This window comes from Scardinius erythrophthalmus (genome assembly GCF_964197995.2).
Source record: "Scardinius erythrophthalmus genome assembly, chromosome: 2".
In the NCBI taxonomy this organism is placed as follows: domain Eukaryota; kingdom Metazoa; phylum Chordata; class Actinopteri; order Cypriniformes; family Leuciscidae; genus Scardinius; species Scardinius erythrophthalmus.
Genome location: NC_138222.1, coordinates 56,008,849 through 56,036,408, shown reverse-complemented (window position 1 = coordinate 56,036,408; position 27,560 = coordinate 56,008,849). Strand labels below are relative to the sequence as shown.

Genomic DNA, 27,560 nt, shown 5'->3' with positions numbered 1-27,560 from the left:
TCACAAGTTTTGGTTCCTGTCCCTAAATGTATATAAATTGTAAGAGAACGTTCCCTTAGTCAGATTGTTGGAAGAACTGCAGCAACGCACAGCGAAGTTGTCAATAAAGAATAACTTCTGTTTCAGAGCGATCCCAACGTCTCCTGCTTTGAAGAAGAAAAAGTTTCCTACAGCTGTTAGGTCTCGGACTACGAAGACTCTTTTCCTGAGACTGGTGTAGGACCTGGGTCTTCTTAACGTTTCATTTTAGGCCCAGGGCTCTGTGCGGTCTTGGCAAACACACACAGACGTTGAGTTTCCATGTTTTATGAGGACTTTCGATGTGGTGGTGTTCTGTGTTTTTAACAAATCAAATGTAAATTCATGTCCTAGTTAAACTTAATGTTGTCACATTTTTCTGGTTAAATAAACATTACATTGTATCAAAAAATAAACCAAACAATTCTCGTTTTTAGTATTTTTGTATTGTTCTATTTATTAAAACCAAGTATAAATCTCATCACACCATCAAGTAAGTGTTTTAAGCATTGGTATATTTATTCCAAAATATTAACTAAAGGCAGAAACAATTTAAACAATATATTTTAGTTGTGTATTGATGTTTAGCTGTTCTTTTTAATAGTCAACTCACTTTCGTCATGAAGCTCGGTAAACACTAATCACAGACACGAAGATTTACCTTTAATTTCCTCAAGCTGATTGCTCACTAAAAAAAAACAGTCATCATGTTTTCAGGCTGTTTCAGGTTTGATTTTGGATATCTTAGTGGCTGAGCTGTTTACTTACTTTTTCATTAGTCTTCTCATTAACGCCATCATCTTGTTTATTCAGACTGGCGCGCCACATACTAACAAAACTGACTGAAATCAGTACAAAAACTACAAGCTTTGGCAAGTTCACAGATTCATTTAAATATTAAACAAGCATTTTCTGCTGAAACAATGTGTATCATGTACTGAATTAAGTACCTGAACTGAATTGACAGATTTAAATTGAGATGTTTTGCAGAATTTAAATGAGATGTTAAGGGCCATTTTAAGATGTTAGTAGAGCACTTAAAGAGCTCATTACCACCCAGTCAAACTGAATAGTAGATTAGTGTAATTATATTTAGTGCACTCTAAGAAAAGGGGCACAATGTACTGTGTTAATATAAAGGAATCATCCGTATTGATTTTCCACAGGTGTTTTACCCCTATTTTGAATTATGTATGTTGTGTTTTAGGTGTTAAAGGAAATATCTGTAAACTTTTTTGCTCTGACAGAAAATGTTGATTTAGTTCCGTTGTATTGATCATCAATTATTCAATTATTTCATTTCAACAGCTCGGTTCAGTTTTCATCCAATAGTGTCAGTGCAGTCAATTCAAATCCTTGAGCAAAGCACATAATCCACGGATGCTCGAGGGGGATTGTCCCTGTAAGACGTTCATGGTGTCCATGGATTCTGTGCTGAAGTTTCATTATGAAATGTAGTTGTTTGTCTTGTTCAGTTCATTGACGGTATATCATCAGTCATTACCTTGAGCACACCTGCCAGTCACAGGTCTGTCAGGCACTGGCTGGAGGAGATCTCTACAAAAACACAGCCCCGTGATTGGCCACCCTGCAAGTCAATCACTCTGTTTTGTCCTTGTTCATTTCCTCCTGTCTGAAGTCGTGCTCCACCCAGGAATGAGTCCAACAGCAAGCCTCTTCTCCACAGCTATGCAGAATCCAACACACACAATTACCCTTTGCCTCAGTCATACAAACTTTATCAATATATAATGTAGTATAGCATCTGACCTCAATGGAGATTTTTGACTTTGGGTTCCTGCTGTAAAATATGGCTTTGGTGTTGAATTCAGGGCTTCCATCTTTTTGGAAAATTCTAGTCCTGACAGAGTCTTCCTCACACCGGATTACAGCATACACATCAGGAGCTGAAATATATACACTCTTAAACGGGTTCAGTGGGGTTCTATATAGAACCCAAGGGTTCTTGACTGAGCTTTAAAGAACCCTATATAGATTCTATATAGGTTTTATATAGAACCTTTTCTTCTAAGAGTGTATAGGTATAGAGTATAATTACATTTGAAACAGTGCTTCTTCCATGCTAGAAATAAAATATGCTTGCTAACAACTTTGTGAAAGCAGAAAGAGCCCATTACCCAAATATTAATGAATTAAAACAGTTTTCTTAAATGGGATTATTTCATTATAAACAACATGAATCAGCATGAATGTGAGTAAATAATGACAGAATTTTCTATTTGTTAGAATGTTTTACATACTCTTCTACTACTTGACTATTTCTTTAATTTTCAAAGATGTTTTCAAGACCAATTTGCTCTCTTTTAATTTTATTAGTTATAACTAAGGGTGTGTTCACACTTGACAAATTTGGTTGGATTAAATCTAACCCTAGTGTGATTGCTCTGTTAGTGCAGTTCATTTGAATAAGTGTGAACGCTGACATCCGAACCCTGGTGCCACCAAACAAGCAGACTGAGAACGCTGAAAAGATGAGTCTCCTCACAGCTGATCTTTGTTTGTGTGTGTGACAGAGGGATTCGCTGTTTGGACTCCTTTACACATTTCTCAGCTGGTCAAAATACCATCATATACAGGCTAAGCACATACGAGCGCATTTAGCCAAGCACACAGCATTGTTTTGGATGTTTGACAAGTTTCTGTTGCAAAATACACGTCATAAAAGCCTTTTTATCTTAAGCCTTTTTATCTTATCTTATCTTATCTTATCTTATCTTATCTTATCTTATCTTATCTTAAGGTTCGGTGTTAAAAATGACAGTGTGAACGCTAAGTGAACCAGAAATAAATGTATCATTTTCTTTTTTGGTCCGCACCAAGAGAACCGAACTAGAACTGTTTTTTAATAAATGAATGGACGCAAACATAAAATGCTCACTAAAATCATAGTCCTGTTTGTTGTTCTATTGGTCAATTGTTTATGAGTTGTAGAGTTGTTGAACCTGTTTGTTTGGGACGGCTAAGGACAGATGCTTTGAGCAGATGGACTGTAGTTACAGCGCTGGGCTCAGGAATACAACACTGCCAAACTGAAGGAGCAGGTCGCTCTTCCTTCAACTCCCTGAAGACAGCAGACAAAATAAAAGAATAGGTAGAGACTGTGAGTGATGGGAGGCCTGAGAATCGTCACCACCTTTAGTGACGGCCCGGCTTAAAACTACAAGGCAACTACTATGTATTTTTTACTTATCAGCAGCTTATTATTTTAATGCAAAACGGCAGATTCACAGAGTGGCCCAATTTCCTGTACCTGAGACGCACGTGTGAGTGTGAGAAAAAACGCAGAAGGAACCGACCAGTGGCTCCAGGCTGGAAAGTAGTGGGGAGGATGACGTAGCGTCCAGGACCAAGAGTCACACGCAAAGTGACGCTACGGGAGTCCATATACACAGAGCTAGCAGCCTGCTCACATAAACACTGAACACGACACACACGATTCACCTCCACCTGACGGAAAGAAAAACAGAGGCCCAGCTAGGACAGGGAACATTCTCAGAACTGAAGCTAACGTTCTGGCAAACTTCTCTCAAAGTTCATCCAGTGAAGTTAATAGAACGTTCGTGATGATCTGATCTGGTTTTTAAGAATGTTCAGGGAACATTCAAATGTAACATTCCAGTAAAATAGAATGTTTCCTTAGTGTTCGCATAACCAAGAAAAAAACATTTAAAAACATTCAAAAATAACATTGACATAACTTCATGGGAACATAAGCAAAACATTCTTAAATATATTTTAGTTAGCTGGGGGGACGGAAAGAGGAAGACCAAATAAATGTACATTTATACTAAAGTCTAAAGATTTACTGTGATTTAGTTAAAATTATATAACAGTTAGTTACATTCCTCAATTTGTATTGCCCTGTTTCCACGTTACAGGTTGTCAGTCGGTGCAGGTTACATTGGTACGCCAGAGTATGTGGCGACCAGTGACTGTCTTTATGAGTGAATCATTCACTCAACCGTTTTGTTCCAAAACACTGATTCATTCAGGAACAGATATGTCAACTCTTACAAATAAAAATATCATATACACAGCTGCATGAATATCAGCTAATATTCAGAACAACACCACTATTGCTTGTGTGTCTGATTTTTGATTTTTTTTGTACAAAATTAAACAAACCCCAAAATCCACATAAGTGAAACAGACTTCAGACATCTCTGACTACTCAGTCACTTACCCTTAGAACCTCAAAGCCGATTGGTAGGTTCTCCCCCCTTCCTTCCCTCCTTTTCATCCTCCTGTCCTCCTGTTGCAGACTTATCAACACCTCTGCCCCGTCTCCAACCAGCTCAAAAATGAACTAAGAGAGGGATGGAGAGACAGATGAATAAAAAGCATGTGAATGTGAAATTAGGGAATATCTGAGTAAGAGTGCTAGATGGAAAAGGACACAGGGAAAGGTGAGAGAGATAGATGTAGACTTGTTAAATACTCATTTGTAGTGAGGTCATTTTCCAGCTTCTCTTAAACCCTATTCGGACGGGACTAGTTTTCTAAACGATGTCCGAGTTGCAATTCGTCACCTGATGTCTGTAATTTCATTAGAGATTTCTCATACTGAAATAAAATGAAAGCATGTGAGACCGGTAGCTCAGGTATGTCAAAAAACACAAGAGAAGCGTTAGGATAATACAAGATCTGCAATCACAGACATTCACATTCGACAGGGTGAGATTTCTCAGAGGACCTTTGAGTTTGCCGAAAAACAGCAAATTTCTCTAACATCCTCCATGAAAATAAGTCCCGTCCGAATAGGGCTTTAGATACCACAGGAATGATTAATTAAAGTCTGTTTCAGCTCTGCAATAATTGACACTTATAGCAAAATTAGCAGGATGAATTTTCTCAAAGGGACTTTTCCATTAACCCTAAATATAAACCTAACCATATACTATATATACATATACTTTTAATTTTGGTTCAGAAATTCCCAGAGTTATTTCACCTGGGGGTTGTGTAGAAACGTGTCTCTGTGATTGATACATCCTCCACATCGACTTCTCCTGTCAAGTTGCCTCTCCCATCTCATCTCCACCCCTCCTTGTTTATTCACACGCTCTCGTCCTCCCTTCATTTGCTTTGGTTTTACTTCTGCACGCTCTTTCTTTTTCTGTTTTTCTCCTTGGATTGGTCCCTCCTTCTTTCTTTCACTCAGTCTTTGCTCTTTTTTATCTCGTCTCTGAGCTGGCCTTTGATTGGACCACTGGAGCCCAGCTGAAGGCTTCTGGTTCTTGATGTTCAGACGACAAGAAGACGAGGAAGGAAGTGGGATCCCAGATGCGTAGGTCCAGGCCCCGTGGCAGCACACCTCCCTCCAGTGGGTCTGTGGCCAGAGGAAGGATTTTTCTGCCAACCTACACACCACCATGTCTGTGAAGTAACGGCAAAAGTCCTCAAACTCCATCCTAAAGAAAATGAGAAATGCACAATATTGAGTCAAAACAACAGAATAATGTGTGTAATTTATCTCTACTTTTTTTTTTTTTTCAATACACATACATATTAAAATATTGTAGCTAGGGATGCCGATATATATACACTGATATATATCGGTATTGGGTGATATATTTTTATTGTTATCGTCATCGGCCCTATAATAAAATTTGGCAGATATATTAAAGCTGATAAAAAATGGATTATTTCCTGAGACACTTCAGATGCGCACTGTTCTCCATGATGTCTTTGAATTGCTTGCAATATGATTGGAATCACTTCAAAAAGGAAAATACAGTACATACATACATAAATACATTTCAATACAGTGCTACATGCGCAGCGATGTCTGTCATATAGGCTACATAAAGTTATAATGAGAACATTATAATTGTGTGATTGGGATGTGGCTTTTAATGGTGAGACTTTTGTTTTTGTAATCAGGCTCTTAAAATTTTGATTTAGATTTATCAGCCAATATATCTGTTATCATCTTTCAAATATGTGACACTGGTATTACAAAACCAGTCACAAGTCGCACGGGTATATTTGTGGCAATAGCCAACAAAACATTATATTGGTCAAAAATCGATTTTTCTTTTATGCCAAAAATCATTAGGATATTAAGTAAAGATCATGTTCTATGAAGATATTCTGTAAATTTCCAACTGTAAATATATAAAACATTTATTTTTGTGAGTGAATGCAGCACAATCGCGAACATAAATGCACAACTTTAAAGGTGATTTTCTCAATGTTTCGATTTTTTTGCACCCTCAGATTCCAGATTTTCAAATAGTTGTATCTCGGCAAAATATTGTCATATCCTAACAAACCATACATCAATCAATGGAAAGCTTATTTATTATGTATACATCTCAATTTTAAAAAAATGACCCATGTGACTGGTTTTGTGGTCTAGGGTTACATATTAAGAATTATCGGTTATCGGTATCGGCCAAAATGTTCATATCGGTACATCCCTAATTGTAGCTTAATTTACAATACCAAAACTCTCCAACATCTCGGACAATGAGGCCCATCTTCTCCCTTTCTCTGCGGCTAAGCTGCTGCCACTGTGGAGACCTGCGGAGGGAAACAGTGTGAACACACTGAAGATATCACAAGCATTAAATCTCAAATACTTTCATCATAGTTTGTCCCTGTTGTAAAATATCGAAAAGTCTCATTCGGCAACATACGCTAAAGATTTTCCGTTTCAATTGAAGATAGTCAGTCAATGTTAGACTGGTCTTTTGCATTAGATCCTAAACTCTTTTCTTTCTAGAATGTCTCTTGCATCCTAAAAACTACATTGCTGGTGAGGCTTAAACTCACAACCTCGGCATTGTTCTGCTTCGTACTGCCTTACAAGTATCATGTGCTGATCGATTGCACCACTGGAGCGGTTTTCAAAGAATTATGTCACAAAATATCATGGGAAAAAGCCTGGGCCTGGGTTATATTACTTTGCTTAGCTTGAATATAAATATGAAGCCAAACCTCCAAGTGTCTCTAGTTGGAACATTAGCACATGCGCTACAGAGTGTCTGCCTCGACTGAAGATGGCCAACAAAAGTTAGAAGGGTTTTTCACATTAGCCCTTGAACTCTTGTCATATTGAAATGTCTGTATTCTAGTATAGTCTTTCATGAAAGGCCAGTTATGTTAGCCCTTAATCTGTTTTTGAACTTGAATGCTTTTTGAACCATAGAAACATGCTCCAGGTGAGGCTTGAACACACAACCACGGCACTGATTTGCTTTTTACTGCCTTTTAATTACCACACGCTGACTGATTGTGCCCCTGGAGCTATTGCTTCATGAATACCATAGGAAAAAGCCAAACTGAAACTTTCAGTTTGTGGGCTACTTAGCAAAGGGGTGGTATAATGCCCTTTTCACAAGATGTAAAATAAGTCCTTGATGTCCCCAGAGTGTGTATGTCAAGTTTTAGCTCAAAATACCCCACAGATATTTTTATACAGCATGTTAAAGTTGTCACTTTTTGAGGGTGAGCAAAAACACACAGTTTTTGAGACTGTTCCTTTAAATGCAAATGAGCTGCTGCTCCCGGCACAGAGGGCGGAGCTTCAACAGCTTGTGTCCTTTTATCTCACACAGACATGCACTGAAAATTTCAAAAAATGTTAGCCTTTTATGTTCAAACCGGAGTCAGACAATGATGGAGACACTCAAGAAGAAGTGACATGTAGACAACATTTCTGAATGGTTAGTTGGTGAATTTATGTAGCTTATGTGTAGTTACTTTCTAGTCATTGATTAGCATATTCTGCCTGAATGCTGATATTTATGACTTTCACAGGTTAGTCTTTGACCTTAGTTTTACAAACATGTTTCTTGCATCCTAAAACCATGCTCCGGGTGAGGCTCGAACTAACCACTTGACCTAGTGTTGCAAAGGTGTATTACAAAACACTATAGGGAATGCCATTGCCAACCCAAAATGTCGATTACAGATATGGCCTATATGGAACTTGAATACACCAATCCCAACTTCCATGTCTCAAACTCTTGAAAGATTAGCACCCACGATACAGATTGCCAACCTTGTGTTTAGACGGCCAGCCAATGTTAGACCTGACTTTAATGTTAACCCTTGAATAAAGACTTTCCAGTAGAGCTCTAGTATAGTCTAAAATGAAAGACCAACATTGGACCTTTATTTGTTTTCCCACTTGAATCCTAAAACCATGCTCAAACTCACAACCTCTGCATTTCAACGCTCTGTACTGTTATATTAACACCCCACGTTAACCAATTGCTTCCCTGGAGGTAAAGCTTCTTAGCTTGAATACACAAACCCAAAACTGAAGTCTCGCTACACAGAGCCTACCTCACTTGAATATTGCTAGCCAATGTTTATTAGACTCTTGAATAAGCTCTTGAACCCTCTTCTCACTAGAACGCACCATGTGAAAAGTCAAGAACTCATTTGTGGGGTCCGCTAACCAGTGGCGTAATCATTGATTATGGGTTTCTGAGAGAGATAGGCAAACATGAACTCACCCCAGGCTCCAAGCTCCTGTCCAGTCTGCCGTGCCCCAGGGGTTCCTCATCCGAACCATGTACAGACGAGCTGCGTTACACGTGACGTGCAGAGTCTCCGACATGCGCAGTTTCCTGACTGCAGTCACGCCGTATGCATGACCCTTTATCAGTCCACAGCCCAGAACTGATTCCACCTGCTCCCCTTCTGCTGGCTTCAACAAAGAGACACAGAGTGTGTACACATGAAAGAGGTAATAAGGGCAGTATGGCTGAAAGAGTCATTATTGTTATCAGGCCACACAGACCAATTATCATGTGGTATTTGCTTGATTTGAGGGTGTTTAGAATGTTTTTTTCCTTATGATTTCTGACCCGAATGGAACAAGTGATGAGTGCTTTGTGGCTGTGTGCGTGGGCTAGTGTCTGGAACAGCATTTTTCTCTGGTCAGCGTGAATGATCAGCTCTTCCTGGTTCAGACTCAGTGGTTCAGAGACGCCACCAGTAAAATCAACCAGAGCTTCGGCTGTATTACCTCCCTCTAGAGCCTCATAACACCCATTGAGCCTGGCAAAGACAGAGAGAGAGAGAGAGAGAGAGAGAGAGAGAGAATAATAGAATTTTGAAATAAAGGATCTTAGTCTACTATGTATGTAGACATAATTTCAGTCCTAGTCCAGCACATAATTTATTGAAAGTGCATATATGTTTAGATTCTGCCTTATTTCACAAGTGTCTCACTTGGCATAGGCTTTCTCCAGCAAAGCACTCCAGAATTCCCGTGGCGTTGCAGAGCGACAGAAGAGCAGCGTTCCCTCCTCGCTGACCGGTAAACGGTCATCCACCACGACATCTGTCCACTGGCCCAGTCGCCAGAAACGAAAGTGAAAAATTCCAGCATACAGATCCGGGCGCTTTGGGTGCCACTCCTGTTCAGCGTGGTCTGGGATCACCTGAATATGGGACAATACAAAAGTAAGGAGTGAAATTTTGAAAAATGAGCAATATATAGTGTATATTTCCATTTTAATGTATTTTAAAATGTTTTATGTTTAATGTATTTTAAAATTTTCAGTCTTCGGTGTCACATGATCCTTCAGAAATCATTCTAATATGCTGATTTGTTGAAAACAGTTGTTTTACTTAATATTTTTGTGGAAATCGTGATAAAATATTTTTCAAGATAGAAAGTTCAAAACAGCATTTATTTGAATTTTGCAATATTATAAAGGTCTTTTCCTCTAATATCGATTTAATGCATCCTTGCTAAATAAAAGTGATTTCTTTTTAAAAAAATCAGCCCCCAAACTTTTGTGTGTGTGTGTGTGTGTGTGTATATATATATTATCTGACCTTCTTCCAGAGTGAGGATTCTGCTGCCAAACATGATGTGGCTGCCACCATCCAGCAGTTACCCAGACTGCCCTGGTGCAGATCTCTTGTGCTGATCCCATCCACAAATAGTCGGGGGTCTTTGCACAGTTCCTGCGTGTGGAGAAAAGACCCTCAATCTATTTGTATGCGTTTATGGTTAGACCCATATTATTAAAAGGATAGTTCACCCAAAAAAATGTATTCTGCCATTAATTACTCATCATATAAAGCGATTGAGTCTCTTCAGAAAATATGGACTAAACCGCTCAATTCATATGGATTAGTTTTACGGTCAAAGTGGTAGTTGTGTAGCTGTCAATGGAGGGACAGAAAACTCTCAGATTTCATCAAAAAGATCTTCATTTGTGTTCCGAAGATGAGCGAAAGTCTTACGGGTTTGTAACGACATGAGGGCGAGTCATTAATGACATCATTTTCATTTTTGGGCTAACTATCCCTTTAAAGACATGTTTCAGAATAATATACTGTTTTTTGTTTTGTTTTGTTTTCAAAACTAGATAATGAATAGAAAAAACATAATAACATAAGGAGAATATTAATTCACCAAAAAAATACAACAACAATGGTTTAATGACATATAAATTGTTATTTTAATTAAATAATATTTAATTCAATTTTAATGGCTAAAAGAAGGTTGTGTGCATTAGTAGTCAAATAGCAGATAACAGTATTAAACAATGGCAAAGTACTAACTACTTTAAAGTACTTTTTTAAATCAGTATAGCATGTGTAAATGTAAAACAAAATGTTGGTAATCTCCCTCATTTGAAGCCGTACACGCGAGGTGACACACACACACTCTCCAAAGAGTCAGGTTACCGACGCCTTGCAGCAGGCAGAAAGGCCTTTAATTAAACATATCTCTAACGCTGCTGACTGCGCAGCCACATTTAGAATCACAAGAGTCACCAGGACAGATCCACTCACTGATACTAGAGCGTCAGAAACTACTGACCTGCCACCAGACCGTATGTACACTAACATCAGACTTGGGCATCAAACTTTGTTTAAATTTATTTATTTTTTTTATATATATATAATGGTGTGAATCTTTTAGCTCCAACAAAATCTTTGAGGCCATCTACATGGTAATATACTTCCAAAAGTTAACAAAATTAACTATTAGCACATGTGCACAGACATACATACAAAAAAAGAAGCAGTCCACGGTCAGCTTCTCTTACCCTGGGTCTCTTCCACGTCAGTCCTGGAGGAGGCGTTCTTTTGTAAAACAGTGACTCGGCTGAAGGAGGAAAGAACGGATCTTGGAACAGAGCTCCTCGCCTCAGACATGATCTCTTCAGCTTATGATAACACTGACCTTGAAACGTGCACACTTTCTCTGGCATACTGCACAGGGGAGAAGTGGAAAGAAGGGAAGGAGGAAAGATATGAGAAAGGAAAATGTAAAGAATTCAGACTCGGACGAGAAATATGAACAGAGTTGAGGGAATATAAGATGGGGGAAAATGGATCCATTAAATATAAATACAATTCAATAAAATACTGTGTGTAAAATGACACATCCAAAATTTGTGTTTGCATAATATATGTGTGTGTACTGTGTTTAATTTTGTATATATACGCACATACACACATAGGCATGTTCATATTTAAGAAATATTTGCATGTATATATATATATGTGACCCTGGACCACAAAACCAGTCTTATGTGTAATTTCTTTAAATTGAGATTTATACATCATCTGAAAGCTTAATACATAATCTTTCCATTGATGAATGGTTTGTTAGGATAGGACAATATTTGGCCGAGATACAACTATTTGAAAATCTGGAATCTGAGGGTACAGAAAAATTGAAATATTGAGAAAATCGCCTTTAAAGTTGTCCATTTCTATTGGCGATAGTGCTGCATCCATTCACAAAAATAAATGTTTTATATATTTAAGGTGGGAAATTTACTAAATATCTTCATGGAACATGATCTTTACTTAATATCCTAATGATTTTTGGCATAAAAGAAAAATCTATAATTTTGACCCATACAATGTTTTGTCGGCTATTGCCACAAATATACCCGTGCAATATAAGACTGGTTTTGTCATCCAGGGTCACATATATATATCAATCATATATCACTGTATATATATTTATACATAATTTATATTATATATAAATATTTTATATATAAATAATAAAGTTTTCTTTAATATATACACGCATGTGTGTGTATTTATATATACTAAATAATTATGACCAGTACACACACACAAACACACACACACACACACACACACACACACACACACACACACACACACACACACACACACACACACACACACACACACACACACACACACACACACACACACACACACACACACATATTATGTAAACAAACTTTTAGTTTGGATGCGAATAATCATTGCCCAGCACTAATATATATATATATATTGTAAAGTATGGACTAGTGATATATATACTGTATGTATGTTTATATATATATATATATATATACATATATATTCTGTGTAGGCTATATATAGCGATGCTTTTGTCCACATACAGCAGTAACGGATCAGAATCTCTAAACCACAATGTTAAGTCTTGTTCTGTAACCTGGAGTTTAGCTTCAGTTTCGGGGGTGATTGGGTAACGGTGTATTTGCAGACGGTGTAGTTTCCCTTGGAAATGGAGAAGGGTTAGACATGCCCTGGAGAGGTTAATGTGTCAGGAGTCCCTTTGTACCTAAAACAGCTAAATAAAATATGTAGGTAGAGTTGTGTTTAGAGAGGTTTGATGAGAAGTTTGGGATCAGGGTTTAAGAGTTATTGGATATCTCATATTAAAGTCAAGCTTCCAGTCAAGTGTGCAAGAGAGACAGTATGTGTACGCGCAAAAGGATCTGATTTAGGGGGACATTTTATCTATTGGGGGTCTGGCAAGGGTCAAAGGGAGGCCAGGGGCTAGCTAAGTGTGCTGCTGAGTGTTTGCGTGTTTGTGCTATGTGTGTGTGAAGTCTGGATCCAAGTTGTTTGCACATACCGGACAGGCCAACACTAGCACTGCACTCTTGACTTGAGGGAAACACGCTAACTGAATCTGAGTATCTTTAACAAACAAAAAACACAGCATGCAACAACACGCTGTAGAACCTTTCGAACGTATTTAGAACGAGTTTTAAACACATTTTGTTCTCTTTGGTAATTTAAAGGGGCCATGGGCTATGCAAAGAAATTATGTATTAATCACTTTTTTATTGCCAGTGTGTGAACAGCTTAAAAAAATTTAAAAATGAGACCTTCATCGACTTTCTAGGTCGTCTATGAAAGCCTGTATACTGATTTTTATGTAAAGGACTCGGGACGTTTTTGCCGGGAAAATCAAATGGATGTGACGTTTACGCGAGTGCATTTCTTCCGTTCAACGTGAAGCGAATGATTACAGTGTGCAGGATAATGCAGAAAGAGCCATTCTGTACTGTAATATCAATGTGTCATGCAAAGAAAATAGAGTAATTCAAACTGACTCACATAGCCAGATCTATATATACTTTATAAACTATCTTGTAATTTTTATTACCTCATCTGTAGACACGATGTTGGTGAATTGCAGAGCTGGTGCAAACATATCCACATTATCAGATGATTTTCTTAACTGCTGTTTTCTCAGCGCTGCCATTTGTGTGTTCATTTTGTTATTGAGAGGAAAGTTCACAGCACATTAACAACATGTATTAATCTAAACGTCGCTCTCAGTAGCTTCTGGATGTTTGTTAACAGTATATCACAGCAGAGGTATTTCCAGCTTCTTTTTTACTTCTAAGCGAAGAACGAAGAAGAACTTTGTGATTGTATTATTTAGGCCTTGAATCAGTCTCTTGTTACGTGCGAGCTATGAGGAGTAACTTGCTGGCTGCAGTTCACTTAACGGCCACCGGTGTCGCTAATAACAAGCGTTTCTGAATTATACAAATAGACCCTTTTATTAGAAAAATGTAAACAATTATTAGTGCAACACTTAAATAATTTATTTTTTAAAACAACAAATAAAAAAAATATGCGAGCCTAATTCTTTACCTGTATTCAGACTATGCATATTAATATCTTGTGGTGGATAAACTTGCAGCACACACTGTTCAGGTTTGATTTAGGCCTATTTGTCTAAGCAGATTTGCACCACAGGCTGTTCTGGTTAGTCAGATGCTGCAATTTTCAAAATCTGTCACAGATCATCAGCTGGACTGAGATCAGGGTTTTGACTGGCCAATTGCAGAAAAACATTCACCTTGTTGTTCTCAGGCAATCTCCATGTAAATTTGAGTCTGCATTTAGGATCATTCTCCCGGTAAAATTTGCACTCACTCCTGCTTCTATTAAACAAAATGCCTGATGTGTTTTTTCTTTCTTTTTGAGGAGTGGGCAAAGTTTTACTCGTAGTACACATATGTCTTTGAATTATGACTAAAAAGTAACTTGACCACAAAATTCCTTGGACACATTTTCACCTCCGATTTACAAGAATAATTATCCTTGACAGTGGGGTTGTCAGGAAATGTGGTAGTTATTTTAATGATTCACATATGGAGGCCAATTGTAAGGCAATCGCATCCTTGTTAGGGCAATTGTTTTTCATCTGTGTAGCTCTTGAACTTCTACAACAGGACTGAACCATGTTCAAGCAACTTATTTATTATTAAATCTGCAAACCTGTAGTCCCATTACCATGTAAAATTAAATTTCCATATATATACAATATTGAAATAATAATAAAATAACAATTTAACACATGGCACTGATGGCTGACAATGACACTGTACAATTCACAGAATAATCAGAAATTTAATTTACATCTGATACTGTATATGAGATTCATTTTTAAATCAACCCATTTTCATTTATGATCCCAGTATATCAAACTACTGTATGAACAATACAAAATATCTATTGAAGCCTAAATTCAAACCCACTGACAAATAGATATAGCACTTACCTGTACCTCACCTTTGTTTTTTTGCTTTGCCTTTGCGTAATATGTTCCTTGTCGCGATGTATCAGTTAATTAAGCCAGTTTCAGCTAAGGCAGTTATTGGCAGTGTATCTGTGTAGGATGATAAGTATAAGACTTCGGTCATCAGCCATTTTGCAGAGTCCATGTGTCCTGTCTAACAGGAACGGGGTAGCAGGTGTTGGCTTTCTGTTTGACGTCGCTGTGACAACCAGTAGACCAGGTATGGGTGTCCTCGGGTCTTCTAAATAGGTAAATACTCTGGCATTAATTTGCATTTTCAATATAATATTTAATTAATCTTCATAACATGTAATGTTGTGTATGTCGAGTGCCTTTATATCTGTGTGTGTTTACCTGCACGAGGACGCTCGTTTGTTTATGGATGTAACTCCATCCGTCCAGCCAGTCTAGCTCAAAACACAGTGACATAACAATTACTGATACTGAGACGAGTGTGTACACACACACACACACACACACGTCTGGTTTACTGTCTTTGTGGAGACTTTCCATAGACATAATGGTTTTTATACTGTACAAACTGTATATTCTCTCCCTTTACACTAACCCTACCCCTAAACCTATATCACACAAAACGTGCTGCATTTGTACATTTTCAATAAAACTCATTCTTTATGATTTAAATGTTTTTTTTTTCCTCAACCCAGGTGACACAAGTCCCCATGAGTCAGTGTGCATTTAGGTTGAAGTCCCTGGTTGATGTAGAAAACAAGCACACACACACACACACACACACACACACACACACACACACACACACACACACACACACACACACACACACACACACACACACACACACACACACACACACACACACACACACACGTTGGCTTTTCATTCTATTCCATCCCCTAACCCTAAATCTAATCCTAACCATCACAGAAAACTTTCTGCATTTCTAAATTTTCACAAAACATCATAGTATGATTTATAAGCTATTTTCCTCACAGGGGCCAAAAATAATGTCCCCACAAGGTCAAAATTTACTAATAAAACTATATTTGTGGGGACATTTGGTCCACATAACATAGGGCTTACACACACACACACACACACACACACACACACACACACACACACACACACACACACACACACACACACACACACACTGTCTTCTAGCTTACAATGAAACAAAAGCTTCCCTATACAATAGCTAAGAAGGGTCATCAAATATTTACCACAAAATGTATAAAAGGTTCAAGCTTCAAAGTGTGTGCAACTCCTTGCTACAACCATGTACATTTTCTTGTGTAACCATTTCTCTTTTTCTGCCCTTTCCCCTTATTTTTCTGTGTATTTGGTCATGCCCTCTGTCTGACCCACAACTCCTCTCTCTCTGCCACCTGTCCCCGTCATCGCTGTCTTCCCGTGTCTCTCTCTCTCACATTAACACATGGGCTTTTCCTCTTTTACAAGTCCCTTAATTACTGTAGGCATGCAGCTCCCCCTGCAAACACGTGCGTTCATGCATATAATCACTCTCACTCACCATTTGGCCTTCGTGTTCACTCTGAGTATGTCCAGTTTCTCACGTAGTACTTCTCTCAGTTCTCTGTCTGGATTTGTCATCTCTCTCATCATTCTCTCTCCTTCCTTCGCTCCTCAGCCCTCCTCCCTCACAGGACCCACCAGAAGGTTCATCATGCCATATCGGCTGTCAATAAACCTGTGGCACTGACACCTCAATCCCTAAGAGGGACAAGACACCCCTTATGAAGGCACACAAACTTTAACTAATTCCCTACCAACAGCTAATCCAATAAAGGCATATTAAAACCAATAAAAAGCCAAATTACTGCCAAGGATTTTTTTTCATCTTCTCCAAATGGATTTTTACAGATGATAGAATTGCTTAAAACTCAAGTGCCAGCCAATTGAGTTAATGCAATCTACATGTCACTGTTATAAATACACATCACTTACACTTTAAACCTGTTCAGCTCGCTCAAGGACAGGAGGAACAGTAGATCACATAGACACTGCTTCTGTCTTATTGACAGCCAAAAGGTCATGGGATTAAATCTCTATTATCAGTAGTAATGTATAGTTGAATCTATAAGCCACTAGGCATTGGTCGGCCTTTATGTTCTGACCTATACAGAATGTACTACAATAATGACAATGAGGGAGTACCCGATTTCTCTCACGTTTAATTTGTGGTAATTTGATAAGGGAAATGCAGACTATTTTTTTTTTTATAATATTATATAATAATACAGCTTAGGTTACATTTTTATGCATTTTTTTGTCAACAGAAAGGGTTCTTTAAAAAGATGAAGGCTATTTTTTATATCGCTCTGCTAAATGTTCAACGCGCATGTACAACTCTTTAAACAAACTGTACACATATCCTTTTTCTATCTCTTTCAAAATCTTACCTGTAACCATTGCAATTTATGTTAGTAATTTAGAACTTATCAGATCTTAAGACTTAAAAGTAAAGAGTTTGAGGAGGCAAAAAATTGCATGAGAAAATAATCCAAACAATAATCCAAAACAATCCGCTCTCGAGCATCCTTGGATTATGTGCTTTGTTCAAGGGAAAAATATGTTTCCTTCAAGGAGGCAAGGGAGGCAGTGCATCCTCCATTTTTTATATAAAAAATATATAAGATGAGTTAATAATCTATAATTAAAAAATAAAACAATGCAAATATTACACAACGTGACATTAAAAAATGTACAAGTCGCTCTTTTTTCTAACACTGTCTAACAGCGACAGTCGCAGGTAAAGTTACAGCGGGACGGCGCGTCTCTCTTGCCTCCCCTGAGCCCATTGAGTTTTAACAGACCCCCTAAAGCGTGCGGTGCGTTTGGTGGGGGGTAACTAAGAATGAATGGGGGAAATCACGTGAGAGGAGGCAATGCCTCCATCCCGCTATGATTGGAAATGATTGGTTCGTACGATAAATGCCGCCTCTTATTTTTTCTAACTGTAAAAAGTAAATAAACGACTGACCCACTTAGATATCACTGCATTGTCACATCAAAATCAAACCTGAAAACATGATGACTGCGGAGGTTTTCAGTGAGCAATCAGCTTGAGGATATTAAAGGTAGATCCATCTTCGTGTCTGTGATCAGTGTTTACCGAGCTCGATGATGATCCGAAAATAAGCTGACTATTAAGAAGAACAGCTGAACATCAATACACAAATAAAATATATATTTTAAATTGTTACTGCCTTTAGTTATTTTGGAATAAATGTAAAAACTGCTTAAAAACACTAACTTGATGGTATGTTGAGTTTTAATAGCCTAAATAGAATACATTAATGTAACAATAGCCATAATTTAAGGAGGACTTTTCCTCCTTTTTTCAGAACACCACTGCATGCCACATAGTCCCGGTGTATCTTTAGAATTAACCTAATGAATTAACCTACTGTTGCACTCTCCACAATCTTAGGAGATCGTACGTCTTACATTTTCTTTACTTTAATATTGGCATAAAACCGCACTTTCTTTCAAGCCCGATCAGCTTTCGATTAGCTATGCCTTAATCGATAACGCGTTTTTCCCGTTTGCCATCACTTACCATCGGCTATGGCAGTGCGCATGCTCTGTTCCACTAGCCTGAAGTGACCATCCTCAAACATGTCGATGTGGCTTTAATATGAACGAGTATTGAGTAAAAGTTTGTAAACAGAGGTCAATATGGAAATGTTTGCAGTCCTCTTGCTTTGTATGTTCAGCCTCGTTTTGGCAAACCAAGAGGAGCGATTGCCGAATAAATGCGAGGGTAAGAAACAGAAAGTATCTTTTTTTTCCCCTTATGTGTTGTAGAACGATAAAATAAACTATCACAAAACCATCCTAAAATGTATTAAACCTATTCTACAAAGATCCACTAGTGCAGAGATAGTATGTGCACTTTTTAAAATAGCACATGGAGAAGTTATTGCATTATTAATATTTTTAAGGCATCTGTTGTTGTTTTTAAATAGTTTGTAAATTACTGACGGTGGAGCTGCAGGACGCCCTGGAAAAATCTGGCCGCTCGAAGGAAGTTCTGGAGATCGGAGAAGTTTTGGACACTGGCAAGCGCAGGCGCAAAATCAAATACAACACTTCGTAAGTAGTGAAGATGATACACACACTACTTACTCCTCCGTTCTATGGCAAGCCGTTTTGACTTTTATTCATTCCCAGGATATGAACTCTTGATATCAACAATTCAGTTTTCACTAGTTAAAATGCAAATTCTTGATATCAGGAATTAGTTTTCTACTAGTAACAATGGCATTTTTTTTTTTATCAGGAATTACATTTTCCACTAATAAAATGTTTAATTCTTGATATCTGTAATTGTATTTTCACTTGGCTATATGCTGCCATTCAAATTCAGTTGTTGATATCAAGAATTGATCTCTTACTATTTTCACATAAATACAATTCTTATTAGTAAAAATTAAAGTTGTGATAGCAATAATTACTTTGTTACTAGTACAAATATAAATTCCGGATATCAAGAACTCAGTTTTCACTTGTTGAAATCTTAATTCTTGATATCTGTAAATGTATTTGAACATGTTACATTTGTAATTTCTGATATCTGCAAATGTATTTCTGATATCAGTAATTAGGAGAGTAATTTCAGATCTCTAAAATGGCTTTCTTATTAGTAACAATCACATTCATGATATCAGAAATTAACATTGTCACTAGTAGGGCTGGGTATCGTTAAAAAAATGTTTGAGACCAATACCGATACCTTGACTTTGATACCGGTTCCTGGATGATACTTTTTTCGATACCAGTTTTATAAAAATAAAAAAATAAAATCCGTTTTAACAACATTACATTACCTCAAAAAAAAATGTTTGTTGACTTTTTTACACTCATATTTTCAGTCTGTAAAAAAGCACCAATGCTAAAGTTTTCTATGTATCCTAATCATTTAACATGTATTCTTTAAATTAGCTCATTGTTTCTGCCTTAACTGTTAATGCATTGTTTAACAATGAAACTGAATGAAAATTTAATTGAAATGCATTAGCCTACTTACACACAGTCACCTCTGATAACAGATCACTCTAAATTGTAATTTAGACACATGCATTTTCTGTAAAGCTGCTTTGAAACGATATGTGTTGTGAAAAATGCTATAGCCTAGCTACAAATAAATGTGAATTGAATTAAATAGGCTACTGAGGGGCGAGATATATGCCTCGCGCTCAAGCGCACAAATAAAGCTTGCCGCAAAGCACTGGCAAAAGTAGCCTAATGATAATGAATGTATTGGGAAAAATAGCAAGGAGACATTTTAATTGTTTATTAATAAACTAGTGTTCAGTGTTGACTGCAAAGATGAAGATGACGATGCTGACTCGTCATTCCTGCAGTATACTGCCCTACAAAGGCAAAAGACCTTAAGTCGCTAGAGTGTGGAACTGAGAAAAATGACTTTAAAGATTTTTAGTTGTCCCGCTTAATTAATTATAGGTAGGACACTGGAAATTTGGCAAATAGATGTTTTAGTAATGGAAATTATATACATAAAAAAATCTTGAGCTCAAACTTGACTTTTGACCACTATTTTAAAGTTACTGTACTCTGCCTTTGTATTGTCAGCAAAAAGTGAGAGGTCATACCAAGGCAAAAGGCAGTAACTTCCACATTATCAATATTTAGTTGCTGATCACCATTAACAAAATCATTATAGTACACACCTGTATAAAATCTAGTGATCATGGCATTTATTTTGTATGATTTACAATTATTTATAGCCATCTACTTATTGCTATCCTGTGCTTTGGTTGCATTCTGATGGCATTATTAATACATTTGACATGACAAAATACCTCCTATTAGTCCAGCGTTGACTCGACTGCGTTTAGGGCGGGGCTGAAGGCGAAGTTTTGGCACTCTGCCAGCTAGTTTGCGAGCTTTAATTCATGGATGTATTCATCTGATACGGCAATGTGTAACGTTTTTCTGTCAACTCTGCATAATCCTTCGCGATCGTAATCGCACGTTTGTCGATGGAGCAGACCATACTAAATGTTCTGACCGCTCTGAGGACATCAGAAGTTAGAGCGACTGATGGCAGCTGTACAAAGTACACAGTGACAGGATACACCGTAATTTTAATTTTAATGGACATTAAAACAAAGGCAGATAACCTTACAATCTGGTAGGTAGCATTATTTGATTGAACACCGGCACCGTAACTTCATATTGACGCGCAGCTAAACAAAGGCAGAGCACCGTAACTCGTAATTTGAGCGTTCCAAAACAAAGCCAAAGAGCGGTAACTGATGTTATGGTGTTCTGCCTTGGTTTCTCATGGGCTTTTGGAAGTTACTGTTAAGACAAATCATTATTTTCTCGAAAAATAAACGGAATTGATTCAAGATACTTATCCACATGATAAAGAAGGTCTTGAATGTGCCAAAAATATAAATAACTCATTTTCGACCAAAAACGAAGTTACGGTCTTTTGCCTTTGCACGGCAGTATAGTGAACGCACGCGCCTTTAGAGAGAAATGCACCTTTCATTTGGATTACAATGTATTACAATTTGTATCTTATTGGTTCTTTTAAAAGTAGACATTTCAAGCTTTCTATGTGCCTATTTCTCATGTCTGTGAGGCAAGGATCCTATACGCTGAGTTTTGGTTTATTTGCAATGCGCTCCAGTTCTTGCTGTCGAAGACTGATCAACTTTCTGCTCGCAAGTTTATTCCGTGCACTGTCAAGTGCTTCATCAGATTTGTCAAGTTGCCGATCTTTGCAGCAATCATCTTGTTGCAAATATTGCATTGCGCGCTGTTGGTATCGAGTCTGGTGAAACGTAGCTACACGTTTGATCTTTTCCACATATGATCCATCTATGTGGGTTAGGACGCTTACACACACACACACACACACACACACACACACTACAGCCTCATGTGCGAACCACGTCTTTTTGGGCAACCGCGTAAACTAGTGTTTTTCCGCCACAGCCAATCATGCCGCATGCACTGACGTTTACGAGATTAACCCCTTAGGTATTGAAATTTGGTACCGAAAAACAAGACAATGTTTCGATACTCGATAGTATCGAGGCAATTCGGTCGGTGCCTAAAAAGTATCGAACTCGATACCCAGCCATAGTCACTAGTGACAATTCAATTCATATTTATTTGTATAGCGCTTTTCACAAAACACATCATTTCAAAGCAGCTTTACAGAAAATGCATGACTCTACATTACAATTTATAGTGATCTTTTATCAGAGGTAACTGTATTAAGTTATGTATTTCAGAAATGTACATGTACAAAATCACAGTTAATGAAAAATTTATCAATTTAAACAATGTAATAATGTAATGCAGAAACAATGAGCTCATTGAAGAAATGAATACTAGCATTTTAACTAGTGAAAATTGAGTGGTTCATATCAAGAATTTATATCCTGGGAATGAATACAAGTCAAAACAGCTTGCCATATCCGTTCTGTCCCTATGAGAAAACTGCCAGAGAGAGAGAGAGAGAGAGAACCCTGAAGTTAAGAAAAAAATTAAAATCTATTGATGTTCTCCCTCCTATTCCCATTATTACGATTTATTTGTTTCCAGAGAGACACGGCTCACTGAGGCCATGGACAACATCTGTGAAAGAATTCTGCAGTATAAAGTCCATGCTGAGAGACCAGGAAGCCTTCGCTATGCCAAAGTATTAAGCTCACCTTAGCACTATTTCCCCAGTCCTCAATTGCATGAAATTCTGTCAATCCTCATTTAAAGAGATACTATGAAAGTGTAGGTCTTTGGTTGCAGACTAATGATGATTGATTTTTGACTGCTGTGTTTGTCAGGGCACAAGTCAAACCATGAACACACTTAAGAACCTGGTGGATAAGGGAGTGAAGGTAGAGCTGGGTGTCCCTTACGAACTATGGGATGAACCATCAGTGGAGGTGGCGGAGATGAAGAGACAGGTAATACACATTCATTCATAGTTTGTATACTAAGGTAGGCATGAACAATACAGTAGGTTCTACTTCTACCTATCAAGTCAAGCCCTGGATATTGAGTTCATTTCTAATTATTTTAAATAATCAGCTAATATTCATTAGGAATATAGACAAACTTTATATTACTGTAATTGTCTAGATTGGCAATATGAGGGTAACTTTTTTTTTTTTTTTCAACACATAGTTTTAAACATTTTCTTTTACTCTACATTTGTGTAATAAAAAAATTAACTTTAGAGAAGATCTACATTTCTCATTTTCATCCATGGAGATGACATGGAAAATGTGCCATGTTTTAGTGGAGGATTTCTGTCACTCTCTGGTGGAAAACAAACACTTTTAACATGTAAATGACATGAAATTATCACTATAACCAGTAGATGGCTGCAGAGGACCACTCATTAGCTCATTTACCATTTCCACTCACATTTACAGTTCTTTTTACATGTTTTTCTTTTGGATTTATTATAAAATGTAAATAACAAATTTTAGCAATTTTATTGCACTGAATTATGAAGTATATCAAGATTAGGAAAAGTCACAAAATCTCATGCCATTGAGATGAAAGGAATTTCATACAAATACAATAAATATATAACGCAGACGGGATGAGCCAAAGCCCGTCGCCGGTTTCATATGAGTTTTAAAGGGGACCGAGGCGATCACGAATTAGTGTACATATTACGGAGACAATCGCAAATTTTTAGGGGGACAAAGCCCTTCTAAAATGGGCTCAGTGACCCCCCCGATTGAGGTTACTACATATAATGTTTTAATGGCAGTGATGATTGCATATATCTGGATATCCAAATCAAAATTCCTTTTGGGACAGTAATGTTATGTCTTTTTATGTTTATATTACAGTGTGAGACCATGTTAGAAGAGCATGAGGAGGTTGTGGAGAACTGGTACTTTCATCGTCAAGATGAGAAACTTGAAAAATTCTTCTGTGCAACCCATGTCCTCAGAGACTCGGACCAAGGTAGTAAATACCCATCCTGAAAAACATGCACTTACACACACATCAAGCCACTATTTTCAGGCCTTATGTCCATCTCTTTCAGAGTGCCTGAATGAGGTATGGAAAGGTGACATGGGAATGAAAGGATCTAAAGAAGAGAGTGAGGGAGAGGATGGAAGACCGACCCACGATGCAGGAGAACTGTGAAAGCAGAGCCGTAATGGTTGATGAATATATACAACCTGTATGACGTATTTGCACAAAGCTACATAGGAACCAAGCATCCTCTCAAGCATCTGCATGAGCATTAACGATCTGTCAGTGTTCAACATTTTCCAAATCTGTTATTTTTTGCCAGATCATGGGATGGGAGCTGTCCTTGATGTTTTACCTCTTTGTCCATGCAGACATTTTGAATTTCTATTTTTATGCAGTGTTACACAATGTGCCTTTTATTGTTTACTGTCTCATGTGTTAAAGCAAATACAACACTAACTGTTTTTAATGATAAACCAGTCTGGGAATTATATTTTTACTGATCGTTACTGCACAACTATGCACAAACCAAACAGATGGTGGTGTTATGATTTTGTATTTTGGGGTACTTTTAAAATATTTCCCTCATGTGATATGTACAGTAATATTTTTTCTTAAATGCCCTGTTGCTATAAATCATGAGTCTGTGCCTTATTAATTTGTGTGTGTAAGTACGAAGTCTTTCGGTCCAGATTTCCAAGAAAAAAAAAGCGATCCTACCCGATTAAATATTGACGGTCACGTGACGATGCGATATCACTTTAATGTGTAGAGCTCCAGTGGCACAATCGGTCAGCGCGCGGTACTTATACAGCAGTACAATGCAGAGCAATGCCGAGGTTGTGAGTTCGAGCCTCACCTGGAGCAGTTTTAAAATGCATATGTCCTCTAGTCATCGTGAACTCCTCATCCCGTGTCCAATAAGCAATAAAATTATAGGACGCCTTTTATGTGCTTACTGTGCAAATGGTTATTCTTCGAAGTTTAATATTATATATATATGTATGTAAACAAATATTTTATTTTGCATGATAGATAATCCATTCTTGTTGATTCCAATTGGCTGAAGGTATATGATGTGGATGAACTGTCATCTAGTGGTTAAATTCATGACAAGTGAATTCATGCTTCTAGGTCTGTCGAAGCACCTTCAAATTATAACACAAAAAATAACGCCCAGTGAGTTCAATGCAACACTGACCCTTAATTAGTGGGTTATTAACTATGCAGGGGTTTTAAGGAAAAATACCACAATGACGACCAAAAGGGGACTTAAGGATTAGACACCACAAGGGGGCAGAAGAGCTCCAGTCATAAAACATAAACTAAAAAACAAACTGTCCATTCATAAAGTGGTCCAGATGATTAACTGCAACCGATAACTGATGCCTAAAGCGTTATGTGACATCATCACGAGTGGGTGTCATAAGGGCCGTAGCAAAAAATATTGATGTCCACCACCCTCCACCAATATGACATACTGCACAATAGATAAGCATGGAGGCCCACATAACAGAAGATGGTGTTGTTGTAAAACCCTTATTTTAAAAGTTAAATGTTTATATAAAAATTACAACTAATAAAAACAAAATAACAAAAATCAAGAAATTGTTAAATAATAATAAAAACTATGTTAAAAAAGTAACAGCAAAATAATGATTTTCCCCCATCAGTCTGTTATAATTCATAAATCAAAAAGTAAACATTAAGAAATTGACAAGAATCCAGTCAAATTAAAAAAATAAAGATAATATGGAACTGGTAATATTATTAAATAAAGCAATAATTTATTAATCCAAGTGCAGTGTGTTGTGATCGTGTTTTCTTGATGTAATAAATACATCATCAGCCGGCAGGTCAGGTGCATATGCAATGCGTCGTGACTCGTGTCAGTTTTTTTAACTCTATTTAGGCTACAATAGTGTAAAAAGACAGGGATTTTGAACACGTAATCATTCGGTCGATTGTGGTGCGCCCCGATAATGAAAAGTGACAGTACCCGTCAGGCTGTAGACGGTAGTTGTCTTATTCCCAGCGAAATAACAATACAACCTGTCTGTCTTTAAGAACTTCTTGATCGACTCGGACAACAACTCTTCTGGCCTCCCTCTCCTTCTTTTCATGGCGTTTCTGGTGCCCTGATTTATGTTTTCTTTTCCCCGACATTTTATCAGTCAGTCGGTCTCCAGCTCTTCCACCAAGTTCATCGTTAACTTCAGGCACTGCCGCCTCAACTCTGATTGGTTCAATCTGTTCACGAGCTGGGTTGGGTCCATCTGGTGTTTGTCACTGACTGAATAATTAATAAATAGTTTAGATAGGTCTAAACCATTTTTAAGGAGGTAAGAGAAGCAGATATTTGGAAAAAATATTTAACCAAATTGCATGTATTTGTGGTTTTCATTTAAATCTCAGGCATATACACAACTAATATAAATATTAGAATTATTCATTCAACAGGGGCCGAATTACATTTACAAATAAGGGCTCAAGCTCACTACACGTACTCCAGTCTAGAATATAATGAATGATATAAAGATTGCTTTGAAATTCTAACCTTTTAGGAAGTTTTGTTGTTGTTGTTGTTGTTGTTGTTTTTACTTTTTGACGTCTAAAATGTTAAAGGTAGGCTACACTATATTTAACTTTTTTGTTCAAATTAACCAAATTTAAATAACGAGTCAACACATTATCAATCCTTCTTCCAAAACGTGTTTTTGTCTTATCCTGATTCACTATGGGAAGCCTATAAGTGTTTATAATGTAGACCTTTCGGGACGGTTTTAGCGGGAAATTGCATACTTCCCTCGCCCGTGTCTCGTCATATCCGTAAAAGTTGCTCCAGCTACTGTCAGGTGTGGGAGTGGCAGCGGTTAGTTTCTCAACGAGAAAGTTTGACATGGAGCAGCTAAATCTATTATCTTATGAGAATCACCGTTATAAAAATCAATGAAAATAAAATAAAATAATTAAATAAAAAACCTGCTAGCAAAAAGAGAACCTAAAGAGCGTAACAAAACCAAAAGCAACATTGGCTTGGCTTTTCAGAAATGCGATGCGGAGATTAGGTGTTTTTTACTCAACAGGTGAGTAGGCTAAGTTATTTTACTGATAACAGATAAATTGCCATAGTAGATCACTAAATGAGTTCATTAAAAGTGTAGCGGAAGGTCATAATTCATCCACAGCACAACCATAAGCACAACCAAAACAATGTTCTTCCATAAAATGCATGCTATTTTGTTTTTAACCAGCTAGAATTACAGCGTGTACCTTTAAATCAATGGATTGTGTATTTAAATCTCTTATATGGTGCACTTTTTCTTACTTTTTTCACTCTCACTTTTCCTAAAAGATTTCAGTTTAAAAGGTTTTGTTCAATAAAACTTCTAAAATTCTCAAGAGAAAGCAGGGCTAGCTGCTAATGACTTCTATGACCAATTGCAGTCATTAACTTTACTACACATTCTTTTAAACATTATTAATCACACATGTATGACTTACAACTAGTGCAGTTCTTTTGTTCTTGGTCATTTATAGGTCATTTTTTGTAGAGCACAGATCTGGGAACAGACCGTTTTTCTTTAACGGTACTATACCTGCATCATGATTCAATGTCAGTTTGAACATTTGCCTTTAATGCATGCATTGAATACCAATAGCACTCTGTACTAAAATATAGTTTTGAAAAGAAACCATTCTGCTGGCCTGCACA

At 37.3% G+C, this 27,560-nt stretch overlaps 2 protein-coding genes across 2 annotated transcripts; one reads left to right on the top strand and one right to left on the bottom strand.

The window, feature by feature from the left end:
* Positions 1-462: 462 nt before the first annotated feature.
* Positions 463-16,515, bottom strand: LOC308682416 (calpain-5). Its single transcript, XM_081352126.1, has 15 exons — positions 16,374-16,515; positions 15,212-15,264; positions 14,840-15,098; positions 11,067-11,232; positions 9,841-9,972; positions 9,229-9,440; positions 8,862-9,054; positions 8,508-8,701; positions 6,487-6,564; positions 4,991-5,450; positions 4,223-4,345; positions 3,290-3,486; positions 2,982-3,100; positions 1,789-1,925; positions 463-1,705 (listed from the first exon to the last, which is right to left on the bottom strand). The coding sequence occupies exons 4-15, from the start codon at positions 11,229-11,231 to the stop codon at positions 1,541-1,543; spliced, it is 2,175 nt and encodes a 724-aa protein (XP_081208252.1). The 5' UTR covers position 11,232; positions 14,840-15,098; positions 15,212-15,264; positions 16,374-16,515; the 3' UTR covers positions 463-1,540.
* Positions 16,516-18,206: 1,691 nt separating this feature from the next.
* On the top strand, positions 18,207-24,603 carry cnpy4 (canopy FGF signaling regulator 4). The gene is made up of 6 exons (XM_081350314.1): positions 18,207-18,626; positions 18,832-18,958; positions 22,451-22,547; positions 22,690-22,812; positions 23,713-23,830; positions 23,913-24,603. The coding sequence occupies exons 1-6, from the start codon at positions 18,542-18,544 to the stop codon at positions 24,014-24,016; spliced, it is 654 nt and encodes a 217-aa protein (XP_081206440.1). The 5' UTR covers positions 18,207-18,541; the 3' UTR covers positions 24,017-24,603.
* Positions 24,604-27,560: the final 2,957 nt, after the last annotated feature.

What these genes read in the sequence shown, in the direction of transcription:
- cnpy4 (XM_081350314.1), top strand. Translation starts at nt 18,542, where the DNA reads ATGGAAATGTTTGCAGTCCTCTTGCTTTGTATGTTCAGCCTCGTTTTG. An exon ending in AAAATCAAATACAACACTTC is followed by an intron (nt 18,959 to 22,450) that starts GTAAGTAGTGAA and finishes ATTTGTTTCCAG; the next exon opens with AGAGACACGGCTCACTGAGG. An exon ending in TGGCGGAGATGAAGAGACAG is followed by an intron (nt 22,813 to 23,712) that starts GTAATACACATT and finishes TTTATATTACAG; the next exon opens with TGTGAGACCATGTTAGAAGA.
- LOC308682416 (XM_081352126.1), bottom strand. Translation starts at nt 11,231, where the DNA reads ATGCCAGAGAAAGTGTGCACGTTTCAAGGTCAGTGTTATCATAAGCTG. An exon ending in AATCCTCACTCTGGAAGAAG is followed by an intron (nt 9,441 to 9,840) that starts GTCAGATAATAT and finishes TCCCATATTCAG; the next exon opens with GTGATCCCAGACCACGCTGA. An exon ending in TAGCCGTCCCAAACAAACAG is followed by an intron (nt 1,926 to 2,981) that starts GTTCAACAACTC and finishes TATATATTTCAG; the next exon opens with CTCCTGATGTGTATGCTGTA.